This window comes from Limulus polyphemus, unplaced genomic scaffold (genome assembly GCF_000517525.1).
Source record: "Limulus polyphemus unplaced genomic scaffold, Limulus_polyphemus-2.1.2 Scaffold2871, whole genome shotgun sequence".
Lineage (NCBI taxonomy): Eukaryota > Metazoa > Arthropoda > Merostomata > Xiphosura > Limulidae > Limulus > Limulus polyphemus.
The window spans coordinates 45,201-59,644 of NW_013668481.1; the positions used below are offsets into that span (position 1 = coordinate 45,201).

The 14,444-nt window shown below is 34.8% G+C and overlaps 1 protein-coding gene across 1 annotated transcript in view; it reads right to left on the reverse strand.

Moving 5' to 3' along the window:
* Positions 1-2,450: 2,450 nt before the first annotated feature.
* The window catches only part of LOC106468096 (fat-like cadherin-related tumor suppressor homolog), a gene marked incomplete at its 5' end in the record, with an annotated part of 99,039 nt that continues 87,045 nt past the window's right edge, over positions 2,451-14,444 (reverse strand). The window contains 5 exons of the mRNA XM_022396398.1: positions 2,451-3,271; positions 8,218-8,256; positions 9,200-10,230; positions 10,585-10,937; positions 13,023-13,180. Of these exons, the coding sequence (XP_022252106.1) occupies positions 2,799-3,271; positions 8,218-8,256; positions 9,200-10,230; positions 10,585-10,937; positions 13,023-13,180 (2,054 nt within the window). The remainder of the gene's footprint in view (positions 3,272-8,217; positions 8,257-9,199; positions 10,231-10,584; positions 10,938-13,022; positions 13,181-14,444) is intronic.

The following is a 14,444-nucleotide window of genomic DNA, read 5'->3' on the forward strand; positions in this document are numbered from 1 at the left end:
AATATTTAATTAAATTATCTCAAAATAAACCTTCATTTCAGTGCAATATTGAAATTAGCTTGAATTCTTCATAACTTCTGAATAGTTGGTGACCCAACGGGTCACGGGTAGTCTAGTTTACTATAAAACTTGGAATTAAATGTTTCTTGGCGATAAAATATCCTAGTAAACGGATAACAAATTATTGACTAATTTATAATTATATTAACAATATTTGAGTTTTTATGATATTGTTATTCTTAAGCCTTCTTTATTTGTTAAATTTTTTTTAGCTGTCAGAAGCAGGCATGACTTTAGTTTTATAGTAATAAATTACGGCATATTATGACATGTATGTTAATATTTTCTCACTTCTAAAAGTGGACAATATTTAAATTTCATTTTTAAAAGACACCAAATTTTGATCTTCCTCGTGACAAAGTTTTTAATTAACATTGTAATTAACCACTTGTTCGTTAGTATTCATGTTTTTTTTTTTCATTTCCACTAAGCTTCTGTCTCCAGCAGATGTGTTTTTTTGTTTTAGCAATCTCCTAATTAATATAATTTTTAACGCTTTTACGCTAAGCAGGTATCATTAAGCTTTCACAGCCTGATTGTTGAATATTGAACAATCTAACCTAATAACTTAAATTTGTCATGACGTTTAATACTTGTTATTTCATAATTCGTTAATTATCTTTTCTTTTGTTTTGCGATAACAATGTGTATATTTACCAAACAAATGTGAACGTGCTTCATCAAGTGGCGTCATCTAGTGAGTTTTTAAAATCTCACGATAGATATATATTTTTTATTTTCGCATGTCTGTTAAAAAGAGAAACGTTAATAGCTTAATTTGACATTTCACATCTTTTTGAGTTATTAACTAAAGTTTTTACTTACATCATTTTTGTCTTAAAGATGAGGAGACGACATTATTTCGTTCAGTTTACTCTTTTAAATGGACTTAAAAACTTTTGATACAGAACTTAATAGAATACCAGGAATTAATGGGAATATAGAATAATAATAATAAAATTGAACTTCATATTCTTTTGTTAAAAAGGAATTTTCAATTTCAACATAACCATATGCGTAAGTGTGTTAAAAGGTCAGGTCAGAAATACCTAGAGTTCAGGTAAAACCGTACACGCATTTGAACTATTGACCAGAGGGTGGGTAGCCATTCGCGAGAGATTTGTCCGGCTCTATGAACCGAGCCTCCCATTGGACAGCGGTATGTCTGCGGACTTACAAAGCTAGAAACCGGATTTCGATACCCGTGGTGGGCAGAGCACAGATAGCCTATGGTGTAGCTTTGTGCTTTACTTCAAACAAACAGATTATGAACCAAAAAATGGGGTTGATTGTCACTTTTATATCGTGACCACAGTTGAAATTGATGAATGTATTCAGCCTGGACTCTCCGATCCTCAGCACGACACACTGATCACTAGGTCACAGCCGACTCTGCTTAAACGTTTATTTTTTTGTTTTAGAGCAAACCCTCATTGGGCTATCTGCTATGTCTACCGTGGGGTATCGAGCCTCGTATTTTATAGTTGTAAGTCCGTAGTCTTACCGATGTCCCACCGGGGATACTTGTTTAAAAGGAAAATATCATTTGTGTAAATACTATTTTAAGTTACTGGACTCGATATTAATATGTTCAAAATTAGACTGAATGTTATGTTGTTAGTAGGAAAATAATAATAATAATAAAACACCAGTTGCTGGACTAATTATTAATACGCTTAAAATTAGACACTTTGTTTTTCTGTAGTTACTTCTGCGTTTTCAGCTTTGCTTCTTTCAAAATCCTGTCAGCCAGTCTGGCCATTTTCTTTGTCAATTGATTTGCAAGAGAAAGCTTTTACGCGTACATGTGTATCTTTGAAGACGAGAAAAGGTGAAAATGTATTATGCAATTTATAAAGACGTTTTCATAAATATATCTATATTTCTTCTCATTTAATTAATTTCCATCATTTTATATATATGTGCTGTTTTTGTTACATTTTTTTTAAATCGACAAAACTATGACAGCAGAAGCAATATTTTTATTAGTACCACGTAGTTAAGGTACTTTTTTTTCCCGGTTTCACTGAAAACTTTTATGATTTACTTCTTTTTTTTTTGAGTATTCAATATGATGAAACTTGAGAATAGTGTGTTACCTAAAAACGTTACTCGTATTTGGCTCATTATTGTTTCTAGCAAGAAGTGAGTATAACGGAATTTGAATTGTATATTTTATCCGTTGTAGGGCGCTGCTTAAATAGACTTTTGCACAAGAACATAACCCATTTCGCCAAATGGGTTACAACATGCAAGGTCTTACGTTGAAACATGTCGCTAATTTGGCGTTATAAACCATGCGATTTTATGATATTTGATAACGGAGGGAAAAAATTAAAAAAAAGAGAGAGACAAAATCATGTTAATACGAAAAAGTATTTTTATCTGACAATATATTTAGTAATAATATAACATATGAACGCCAAGACAAAACTCACTGTCACAACAAACCAATAGCGTTCAGTTGATAAACTGCATTTACAGTAAACAAGTATAAATAACTGTTTCTATAAATCTAGTAATTCATTCCGTATTTCCAGCGGTGTATACGCAGTAGTTAGTTTCCATACTTACACACCAGGCAACACAGAAGAAAGCCTGTTGTATACAACCACAAACTTTTCATCGTCACAGAACCTTGGCGCGATATTGTGAGACATGAAATGAAAGTGGGTGAATTGACTGTTCGAACTGGGTTGCCAATCTCAACTTTTGTGGATATGGGGTTCACTAAGACTTCAGGCTAATTCCAGCATGAACCCTCGACCCCCCTGTGATGGAAAACCGTAAGAAACTATGTCGTCATCTGATAAGTCACTAACTGATTCTTTCACGCACGCGCATGACTCACGATCGCAACGTATCTGACAGACCCTGGGAGGCGAGTCCTTACAGACATCATCTTTGGAATGTTCTAAAGAGGGCGCTACTGTACAATGTTTGTTGTTATACGTCACATCTGTATAAAACTCAACACCGTGGCATGGTTGAAGTGGAATAGTTCTTTCATTTTCAGCTTCGATTTCAGAGTTATCACACTTCAATTTTTCATAGCTGTGATCTAAACACGCGTGATAATGACTTTCGCTATTAGGCACAAGCTGAACTTCCCCATCTGGACTCTGCACAACACCCTCTAGCGGAGAAGTTGACGATATACACTGATGAGCGCAAACGGTTGTTCCAGAGTATACTTTGTCCATGTTAAAATCTACATCATAAGATAAACAAAGACAGTATTTTATATCAAGATAACAACAGCAACGATATTTAATCTATAAACATTTTATGATAATTATTTAGTCACTAAAAATTATTTTATGATTATGCTTTGCATACGCGTTTTACTTAACTACTTTGTTCAATTTCTCTTTTTTCCAACACATTTTATCATTATTTACATAATTTACTTCTTGTAAGTTGTGAAAATATGGAAAAGGAAACATTAACAGAAAAAAATAAAACACCACTTTATAAATATAAAACAAAACCGAGATGTCTAGTATGAAATTGAAAACTAAAACCATTGCTAAACGGTACGATTTTTAATTAACGTTCTTATATATGTAGTTATTCATAAAGTTTTTGATAAATTTACATTGTTGAAACCTGTTACGAATAATGGCTTTAGTTTGGAATTTCTCAATAAAGATTCTGGTTTTGTTATATATATAAGAAAACACTGAAATATCAGAATTTCCCCCCTTCCTTTATTAATTTCTTCTACCGGTTTCGTGGCTTCAAAGTTCACTCTACAAACTAAGCATAAACAAACTACATTAAATACATATACTTTCCAAACGTACAAACATATAATACAGTTCATGTATAAATTAAGTACATTACAAATGTTCAAAAATAAGTAAAATTAGACACTATGCTTTTCTTTTTAAATTAAAATCATATTCTAATTATATTTCTTCTTCTTATTATTATTATAAGCAGTATTTGTATGTTTTTTGTTACAGATTCTCAGTAAAACTCTTTCTTGAAGACTGAACTTTGAAGTCACGAAACCGGTAGAAGAAATTAATAAAAGAAGGGGGAAAAAGTCTGATATTTCAGTATTTTCTTATTCATATCTACAAGTGAACCTTATTGATGTTTTGGTTATACATATGTATAGAAAATTAATGCTTAAACACTCAAGTAAAATCAAATCAAAAGGAAGGACTGCGTTAAAAACAGCAAATCCAAACCTGTAATAAATGATATTTAAATGAATAAAACAAACCCGAACAAAAAACAAAATACATTAAAGACGCTGCATAAATTAAAAGGATCCCCAGGGTACACGCTATAATGTGAGATATAAAATGTGTCCTAGGTTTTGGAGGTGAATGCAGAAGTAGAACCCACATTGCGGTGGGGATACACTGTCTATCAGCCTTAACCTTCGTTCGCCAATCTCACACGAAGAAACTAATAAAACAAAAAAAAAACAAAAAACAAAAAAAACATGAAATTATCAAAATAAATACAAGTTAGGAGAGCGAGATGTGGGGGCTCTAGCCCACGAAATCCCACATCTATATCACCTTTCACTGCCTGCAGACAGTTGTGGGAAGGTGAATACTCTGCAAACTGAAAAATAAAAACGAAATAAGGTACTACCACTTGGGGTTAAGTAAGATAAACTTACCTTCTGAGGTTGGCATTCCAACTCCCATTATAGTAGTAAAGCACTAACTTAAAATAATTAGTAGTACTGTAGATAAATTAAACTGGTATAGAGTTATAAAATCCCAACCAAGTTATTTAAACTAACTAGTATAACTCCAAATGTATTTTTTTATGATTTTACTTGATTTTCTATAATTTTTTTCACGTGAGACTGGCGAACGAAGTGACTGATAGACGGTGTATCTCCATCGAAATATGGGTCCTACTTCCGCAGTTACCTCCAAAACCCAGGACACATTTTATATCCCACATTATAGCCTGTATCCTGGGGATCCCTTTAATTTATGCAGTGTATTTAATTTATTTTTTTTGTTTGGCCTTGTTTTGTTCATCATATAGTGGTGTACAATTGATGTGATTTATAGAATTAAAACTATCACTTTGTTAATGGTTTAATAATAATAATAATAGTTAGATAGTTTATGGATTGTTCGCAGTTACAAATCCTACTATAATTTCAGAGAAGTTTGTTTATTTGTCTTCTAACTCCTCATAGGTGTTATAGAATTAAAACTATCACTTTGTTAATGGTTTAATAATAATAATAATAGTTAGATAGTTTATGGATTGTTCACAGTTACAAATCCTACTATAATTTCAGAGAAGTTTGTTTATTTGCCTTCTAACTCCTCGTAGGTGTTATAGAATTAAAACTATCACTTTGTTAATGGTTTAATAATAATAATAATAGTTAGATAGTTTATGGATTGTTCACAGTTACAAATCCTACTATAATTTCAGAGAAGTTTGTTTATTTGCCTTCTAACTCCTCGTAGGTGTTATAGAATTAAAACTATCACTTTGTTAATGGTTTAATAATAATAATAATAGTTAGATAGTTTATGGACTGTTCACAGTTTTCTAACTCCTCATAGGTGTTTACGTTTCGATCTGTCAAATATGGTTTAATCAACAAGGAATGATTCGGAATGTGTCAAGACAAATTTATTTTTCTTTTAAAATGCAGATATTTCATAATTCCAGTGTTGTCTAAATATAGATCAGTCAGTGGGGTGGCCAATAGAGATACTGATGGGATTTCTCCAGTTTCATCTTTTATTACATGTGGTATACATGCAGTCTATGTACTTTCAGTAATGACTGGCATGTTTGGGATAAGAACAGAAACACTATTTATATTCATAACTGGCCAAACATTAATTTTACAATAGTATTTAGTTTTCAAACCCCATCAATCACGTGAGCGATCTTATTTTCACACATTGTTTTTACATACTTTCAAGATAGACACACTTGTATTACGTGAGCGATCTTATTTTCACACATTGTTTATACATACTTTCAAGATAGACACACTTGTATTACGTGAACGATCTTATTTTCACACATTGTTTATACATACTTTCAAGATAGACACACTTGTATTAAGTGAGAGGGTTTAAGTTACGTGTTACTTATATTGTCGATAAAAAAACTAAAATATAGAATAATATTTTTAAAATAATCAAGCTCAGTGGACATAAATAATTTTATTATCATGTACTTTCAATCTTTATGTTGCCACTAGCATATTTAGGAGAAAAAAAAATTATATTCATAATTGTTAAAAGTTTTGTTTCCAAGTCCCATCAGTCAGTTGAGGGATTCGCTATTCATTGATATAAACACCTCATAACAACATCTATAAACAGTGTGTGCTTTATTATATACACAACTTGCTATGAGCATGTAAAAAATAATATATATAATTAGTTTTCCGTTCATTAATGAGGTACTACTAACTATCTAGACAAATCAAATACATCTCTTAATGGTATGAAGGTAAATGGAGATATCCCTCTCTATGTACATAGCAATAGGGTATTTACATACCAATCTGGACCGGTTTCTGCATAAATAGCCACAAACCACAGTAAAGATAAAACGAAACAATGATCCTTCTCCATAAGCTTATATAAATGATTTGTTAACTTTCATAAACTTTTTACCCTGCATCGCACGGATACGTCTGCTAGTTATATATAAATGTAAAGACCTGGCATTGCAAACGAAATAGTCAAGTTTTTCAGAACTTACAATCGAACAAGACTACTACTACTGTCTACATTTGCTGTAGTGTATACACTCAAACAAGGTCTGGAACCATAATTTACATCTAGGAGGACAGTGCCATAACAAACCAGTACACAGTCCACTAATAAATGAATAAACAGCCTTGATAATACAAATCGATCGACTCCGTGACGTAATTGTCAAATAACCCTGACATAAAATACAGGTATAACTGATAAAAACAGAGTACCAATAGCTATGCCACGAACGAAAGGATTTTATCATATTGTCACGAGGTCATATAATTGGGTGGTGTGTGGGCGGTCGAAGTTAGCGAGAAATCAATCACTAGGTCACTTACAATACTGCTGTCCACATTGAATAGAGCGGACAATGCAGATCCATCACGTCAGAAAACAGCAGTTTTTGCACGGCTCCGAGCCCAAAACTAATAGAATGGACTATTTGCGCTGGAAGATGAAGTGTGGAGATTGACCCACTTTCAATGGATGTTACTGTTGCAGTACAGGTGCAAATTTGCTCCAATTTCATCAGAAGTTATTTTTATAGCATTGGATACAACGGCAGATGCCATTCCTCACTCCAGGCAATATCGTAAGTCGACAGCAGTGGTCATGTCAAATGCTATCACACCCTGTTACCTTTTGGGGCATTGTAAATTTTCCGAAGAGTTCAGAGTTGTATACAATTCTCAGATAGTGGACACGCCTGGGCTTGGCAGTTATCCTTTCAAGACCTTTCGTTAAGCTGTCTGCAAGCCATTACAAGATGTGGCATTTCTGTTCGGGTGTGGAGTGCCATTAAGGCCAGTGGACGATCACAGCAAGTGGTGTGAGAAGAGATGGTCACTGCTTCTCGATGCATGAAAATCTTCAGGCAAGTCCTTCTTCTTGTCTACCTTCAACCAGTCTAAGAGATAAGGCAGAGCATTCGTGCAAGGTTGGGTTCTTGCTTTTTCACCGAGTCGCAAAACGACAACTTGAAGGTTTAGGCATTACCGTTCTTCCGTTGCCAGATATGTGCCCTATTGAGTATGTGTGGTCAATCCTCTCTCTCAAATAACCAGCTTCTAGAAACACTCTCGTCGATGTTATTCAACAGCAGTGGAGTACAATCTTACAGGTCTGTTTTTGATCTTGTAAACTCGATGTGTACCCTGTTTTTACATTAAATGTTGCAGTTGGTTGAAACATTAATGATAACCTTCTACCCTTTATTTCATGTTTGTTTATTTAAATAAACTACATCGTTTCTGGAGCGAGTCTATATTTCATTATTAGTAAGTTGTGTACATATAATCAAACAAGGACTACAGCATTTACAACAACCAAGACAGTACGGAAACAAACCAATTACTGTACGACATACAACCAAACCAGGACTTTGGAGCGTTAATTTACATTAATTTGAAAATTGTGAAACAATTAATTTTTTTCTTACCTTGATGAAGATTTTCTTCATTTTTAAGTTCACAGTTATCTGGTAAAATAAAAAATAAATACTCTATATGAATTTTTTTTATAAAATCTGTTATTTACTAGTCGAAATGTAAAGTAGAAAGAGAGCACTTAGTCGTAATATAGAGAAAACAGAAATTGATATTATATAATCAGTTTTCTGATTCTATTTGTTTTGATAGAAACACTTATATTTGTTTGAAATTACTGGTTAAAAACACTAAATACAACGTCCTCATTTTTTCTGCTTATACATAGAAATGTATCTCCGGGGTCCCGTGGTGGGACATCGGTAAGTCTACGGACTTACAACGTTGAAACCCGGGATTCGATTCCTTGCGATGAACGTAGCAGGTCGATATATGTGGCTATGCTCTCTAACAAACAATTTTCCCCGAGTGAGTCAGCGGTAAGTTTATAGCTTACACACTAATATCCGGGATTCGATTCTCCGCGATTGACAGAGCGAAGATAGCCCACTGTGTAGCTTCGCGCTACGAAAACAACAACAATGTAGAAGTTTAAAAAATAAATACATAAACTGAACAAACAATAACAAAACAAAATGATTATACGTTAACAGTAATTGTTCATACTTTACTTAATATATTACTCTTGCTTGATCATCTTTAGAACGAATTCAAATAGTTATAAAAAAATCTGTCTATAGATTATTTTACTCAGTCGACGCTCGAATTTAATTCCAAAACGAAAAGTATGGCTATTCTTTTCTCGAGAGCTTAACCAGAAATGAAAAAAGCTTCAATAGACATTTTCTGTGTTAATGTTTGAGAAAGGGGCAATAAAAACAATCTTGACACAATACTAACCAGAAAGCCACTTCTGCCTTTTGTATAACAAACTTAATCAGCTGTGCATAACTATAATTGCTTTACGATTAATGAATAAATTGTCGAAATGTATACATGAAGTGACATTTAATTTAATGAGAGCCTTTGTTTTACCATTCTGGACTCTTTCTTCCAGGCCTTCTTCTGTATCCGTGTTGTTGCTACAGACAGAGGACCTGTGTGATGACGTCAGGTTCGAGATCGACGGCAGATTTCGGATTGTTTGTGGCTGTTTTATAATACGCGGAAAAGCTGTGCTGTATCGAGGAAATGTTTCCAAGTCTTCAGTGACTTGGTCGTAAGATCTGACGTTGATCAGATTGTGGAAGGGCTCTTGTATTGTAGGTGTGTACACCTTGGGTCGAGGAGGTACTGCAGGTCTGGTGAAAGAAGTCTCTTCCAGAGGACACAGCTTAGTTATATGTTTGGGATCATCTCGATGAAACATTGAATTTTTTACCATCAATTCATTTGCAGTGGAGTCTTCCTGTACGTTTTCGCTTCGCTGTATCCGGCGGCACTTGCGGTGATAACGTTTACAGCAACACACTAGCCCGATCGAGGTAACCAGAAGGAACACTACCATTAATACGATACCAATGATTTCTTCCAACGTAGTATTCATGCTTGTGGATGTGATGGACGAGGTAAAGAGAGGTTCTGTACAGAGAGGGCCTGTCATGTTGGGTTGACATTGACACTGAAATGTTCCATGAAAATTGATGCACGTTGCCCCATCTCCACAAGGCTCAGCTTGACATTCGTCCAGATCTAGTTGGCACCTGTCACCATGGAAACCCCGACACTTGCAAACTGGTCCGTAAGTCCCTTCTTCACAAATTCCCCCGTTACTGCAAGGGTTGGGATTACAGAAGTGACCATACCCACACCGCTTGCCACTGTAGCCTGGAAGGCACTTGCACTGGTAACCATTAGTATAATTATTACAAGTACCGCCATAGAGACAAGGATTGGAGGCACATGGATCTGTATCTATTTCACATCGAATACCAAGATAACGGGCCGAGCATAGACAAGTGAAAGAGCTCTCATTATCTTTACAGGTGCCGCCGTGTAAACAAGGTTGCTTTCCGCAGATCCCAGGATCAATCAATTCCCCACAACGGAATTCCACATTCACAAACCTAAATAGTAGAAAGAAACTATATAATATCTAAAAACATCTAATAGTAAATGCAGATCAAATAAAAATTAACAATAATCTTGTTTCAACAGAAAATAAAAAAATCTATATAGTGAATTGATTAAGAATTGCCGTTTTTAAATATTTCCGATGATACTTATACCATACAACTAAAATGTCAGGTGTTTATAAAATTAGGTAGTTAATTAAAACTTAGTGTTGAATAGAGCCTAAAAAGTATTTATGCAATACAACTCGCATGTTTCTACAACCAAATACTGCATCCATAAAAAAAAGAAATGTTTTTATACGTTAAAGAATGAGATAAACTCGTGACGGTGTTCTATTTTTCTACCTGCGGAGGCTGGGGATGTTATCAGCTCCGTTCAGGTGTAAAGGCAACTCCACTCCATTGATGCGAATATCGTCCATACATCCTATAAATCCCATTCTGACGTCATCGTATCTCGGAGATCTGACTTCTGCTCCGAAATACACGTCATTTCCGTCTAGGTTTAATAAGTCGTGAACGCCAGGAGCGGCTCCCGTTTGTTCAGCTTGGCCGTCTACAGTGATAGTCGCTCTGCTTCCTCTACGATCCACCTTGACTTCATGCCACGTGCCGTCGTTCAGCTTGATGTCCTCCACACGAACAATACCTTCTCCACTACCAAAATCCATCTTGTATTGAACAACTCCATTGATCATCTGGATAACGAAGAGAAAATACAATATATGGAGTCATCAGTTCATTACAAAACGTCTTCTGTTATATTACGTCAAACCGTGTAACATGTTGAATTAAAATGGATAAAGTCTTATGTTTTCCACACTTTAACGTTCTGATACTGGTACTACAGAACTAGCTGATAATACTTGTGGACTGAAACCCTACATTTTACCATGACAACTAGCAATAAAATAAATTTGTGGAAGCTTTACAAAATCTAATGGATTGTTACATCAATTGAACATGACATTTTCTTTGAAAATACAATGTACCTTATATAGGATTTCATATAATGAAAAACCGACTAGAGACAGAACTTCAATTTCTCGACATGTAAGTCTCATTCTATACGTTCCTATAGTAACAGGTTTGATTAACATGCAAATAGCCGTAGTATAATTTACTTATTTTTATTTAAAAAAAGATATAGTATTGCTCACAGTACATAACATATGCACATCTATATATAATGTTTGGCTGTTAACAACATAAAATTCGCTTTAAATATAAGCACTGCTGTATTAATTATCATAGGGTTAAGGATTCAATTTGGACTTTAGGTAAGCGTGACTAAACGGCCCCTCTAACGAAAATGTATTTACTATAATTCAACTTTACAGGAATTCTATAATAATGGGCTTTATTTGTGTTTACTTAGAGATGTTTTTTTTTAATATTTATTATGCTAGAAAATTTTATAACATTATAAGAAAAAAAAAACACAAAAAAAACTACTATCAGAGGCAGGGTCGCAGCAATGAATTTTAGGTCCCGGTACAAATTGTTTGAGAATTCCTCTCTTTCATTATAGCAAGCTCACACTGATAGTACTTATTTTGGTAGAAACCCTTGTAATTAATTTTACTCCTTTTTAACAAAATCTCACTTAAATGTCACTCATGAAGAAGAAATTCAACTTAACCTATTTGAATCAATCATGGTGTAAAGTAAAAAAATATTTCAAGAACTTCGATGGACAAGTGTTTTATCAAATTAAAAAACAATTAAAAGTCTAACTCGGACCCAGATAAGCTGTATCGGTTGTCCCCCCTTGACCAAAGTAAGTTCTTTACGGTTTTATTTCTGCACACTAATTCATGCTGTTAATTATCACATTGAACATAACTATTCTTTCAGTCACATTACCATTTAACATCATTGCAACACATAAGTGTGTGGCTGAGGCTCAATGAGTAAGATCTCTGAGCCGTTTTAGTAAATTGGGTGTTTTTACTGCGAAGGCAGCTAGTCAACAGTACTAACTGCCAACTCTCTAGATACTATTGTTTGACTTCATAGTAGAATCTCATTGCCAATGTATAGAGAACTCATGACCCCAAAGTATGGGGCGAATGTTTGAAGAAATGGGACACGAACTGTAAACTCTCGAATTCACAGTTAGAACACGCTAACCACTATACACGCCCGATTTCATTAATGGAATAAATTATTGCCATTAACATTAAAATAAATCCATTCTTGCTATAGAGCAATTGTCCCTTTTATATTTGGGCTTATTATTAAAAGTTTAAATGATATATGTGTGTATATAGGTGACTCCAATAACACTAGACATCCATTTAACATTTCACAGAAACAAAAAAAGACCCAGTTCAGTTACTGATATTTGCGAATTGTTACAATGGACTGTTCTATCCATTTCCTTAGCGCGAACTTTTTATTTTATTCGTTATTTCTCAAATTATAATCATTCCATATAATTAGTTTATTAAAGCACATACACGTACACTTTTTAATTAGCGCTATACCTTAGTTTATTTAGTTGTTTTGTGCAATGCTTCAGAATAGACTATGTCTCCGCTCTGTCCACGGAGGGGAATCGAACTCCGGATTTCAGCATTGTAAATCCTAAAATGCACTACTACTCTACCTGGGGGTGGGGGGGAACCTTAGTTTGTGTCTTGTTCCGGAGACATATGTGTGAAGAAAATAATACACTTATTTTTACTTTTGCTTTAAAATATCGTGTGAGAAGAAAAAGATTGAAAGTTAGTGTAATCTTAAGAATTAACTAATTAACTACTTGTTATATGAGAGTTTACTTCAAGAATGCTGTAATCTTTTCTTCCAGCGGCGAACATAAGGTTCCCAGTGGTCTGGACAGTTCTGACGTGTAAGTGGACAGCGAAATGATGCTCCACGGGCCCGTTTAGGTTGTACTGGGCGAAACTTCTTCCACCAAACGAAATGCTGTTTTTTTCTACAAGAAGAAGCCCTTTTCCCTTAAGAAAAGCAGCTAAACTAGTGTACTATTTTAGAAAGTAGTCAAAATAATTTTCTAGCACTTTTACTTAAATATTTATCAAATGTTTAAAATCAACGGATAAATAACTTAATTAGGAACTTTCCTTAACATAATGATCATTTAAACTTTTAAACAGAGCTGACGTTTAACATACAGTCATAACTAAAATACCTGTTAATGTTTTTCACCTCAGTTAGACTGAATCGAAATACGTCTACAAAATAACGAACGTATACAAAAGAGTCCACGGATAATGAAGGGCTAGGAAAGCTTAAAAGCCTTTGACAGTTGGAAGTGTTATGTCGATGGTCGAATTGGGAGTGAGAGAGTGTTAAAATTCACCTGGGAAAAGCATAGCTGACACTTGAAATACACCCAGAGAGTAATGAAAGCCAACTTGTAACAACTGTCCAGATCTTAAAAAATTCGTTGTGATGAAAAGCAAAAAAAGATATTTTATTAGCTATCATAACGAGTCCTTTGGTAAAGTATAAAATCACATCACATAGATGAAAAATCTGCAGAGCTTCAAAAGTAAACAGTTAACAAATCCCACGAGGACTAGTCTGGGATGTACATCTTCGAGATGGGTTTGTTTGTTTCAGGTATTCTCGCAAAATTATAAAGGACTATTAGTGCATAGCCATTTCTAATTTTGAGCTGGTAGTCTAGAGGAAAGGAAGCTTGCCCAAAACACCCACCGCCAACGACATTTATAATGCACCCACAGCACTAAAGTGCGGAGTGCGATTTTGCGACCACGGAACGCGAATTAGAGACCCTCAGATAGACAGTCTGGCGCTCTCACCACTAGGTCACTTTCGACCCATTTCGATTTTTTTTTTGTTTTTAATTTCGCACAAAGCTACACAAGGGCTATCTGCGCTAGCCGTCCCTAATTTACCATTGTAAGACTAGAGGGAAGGCAGCTAGTCATCACCACCCACCGCCAACTCTTGGGCTACTCTTTTACCAACGAATAGTGTGATTGACCGTCCCACGGTTGAAAGGGCGAGAATGTTTGGCGTGAAGGGGATTCGAACCCGCGACCCTCAGATTGCGAGTCGAGTGCCTTAACCACCTGGCCATGCCGGGCCTTCGAATTCGTGACAATGCAAAATTTTATTAGATGAACTAAAACATGAGCCTGACATAGTAGCCAGGTCAAAAGATCAAAGGACAAATGATTCTCTGAGATAGTTCAATATGAAAGTCTCCA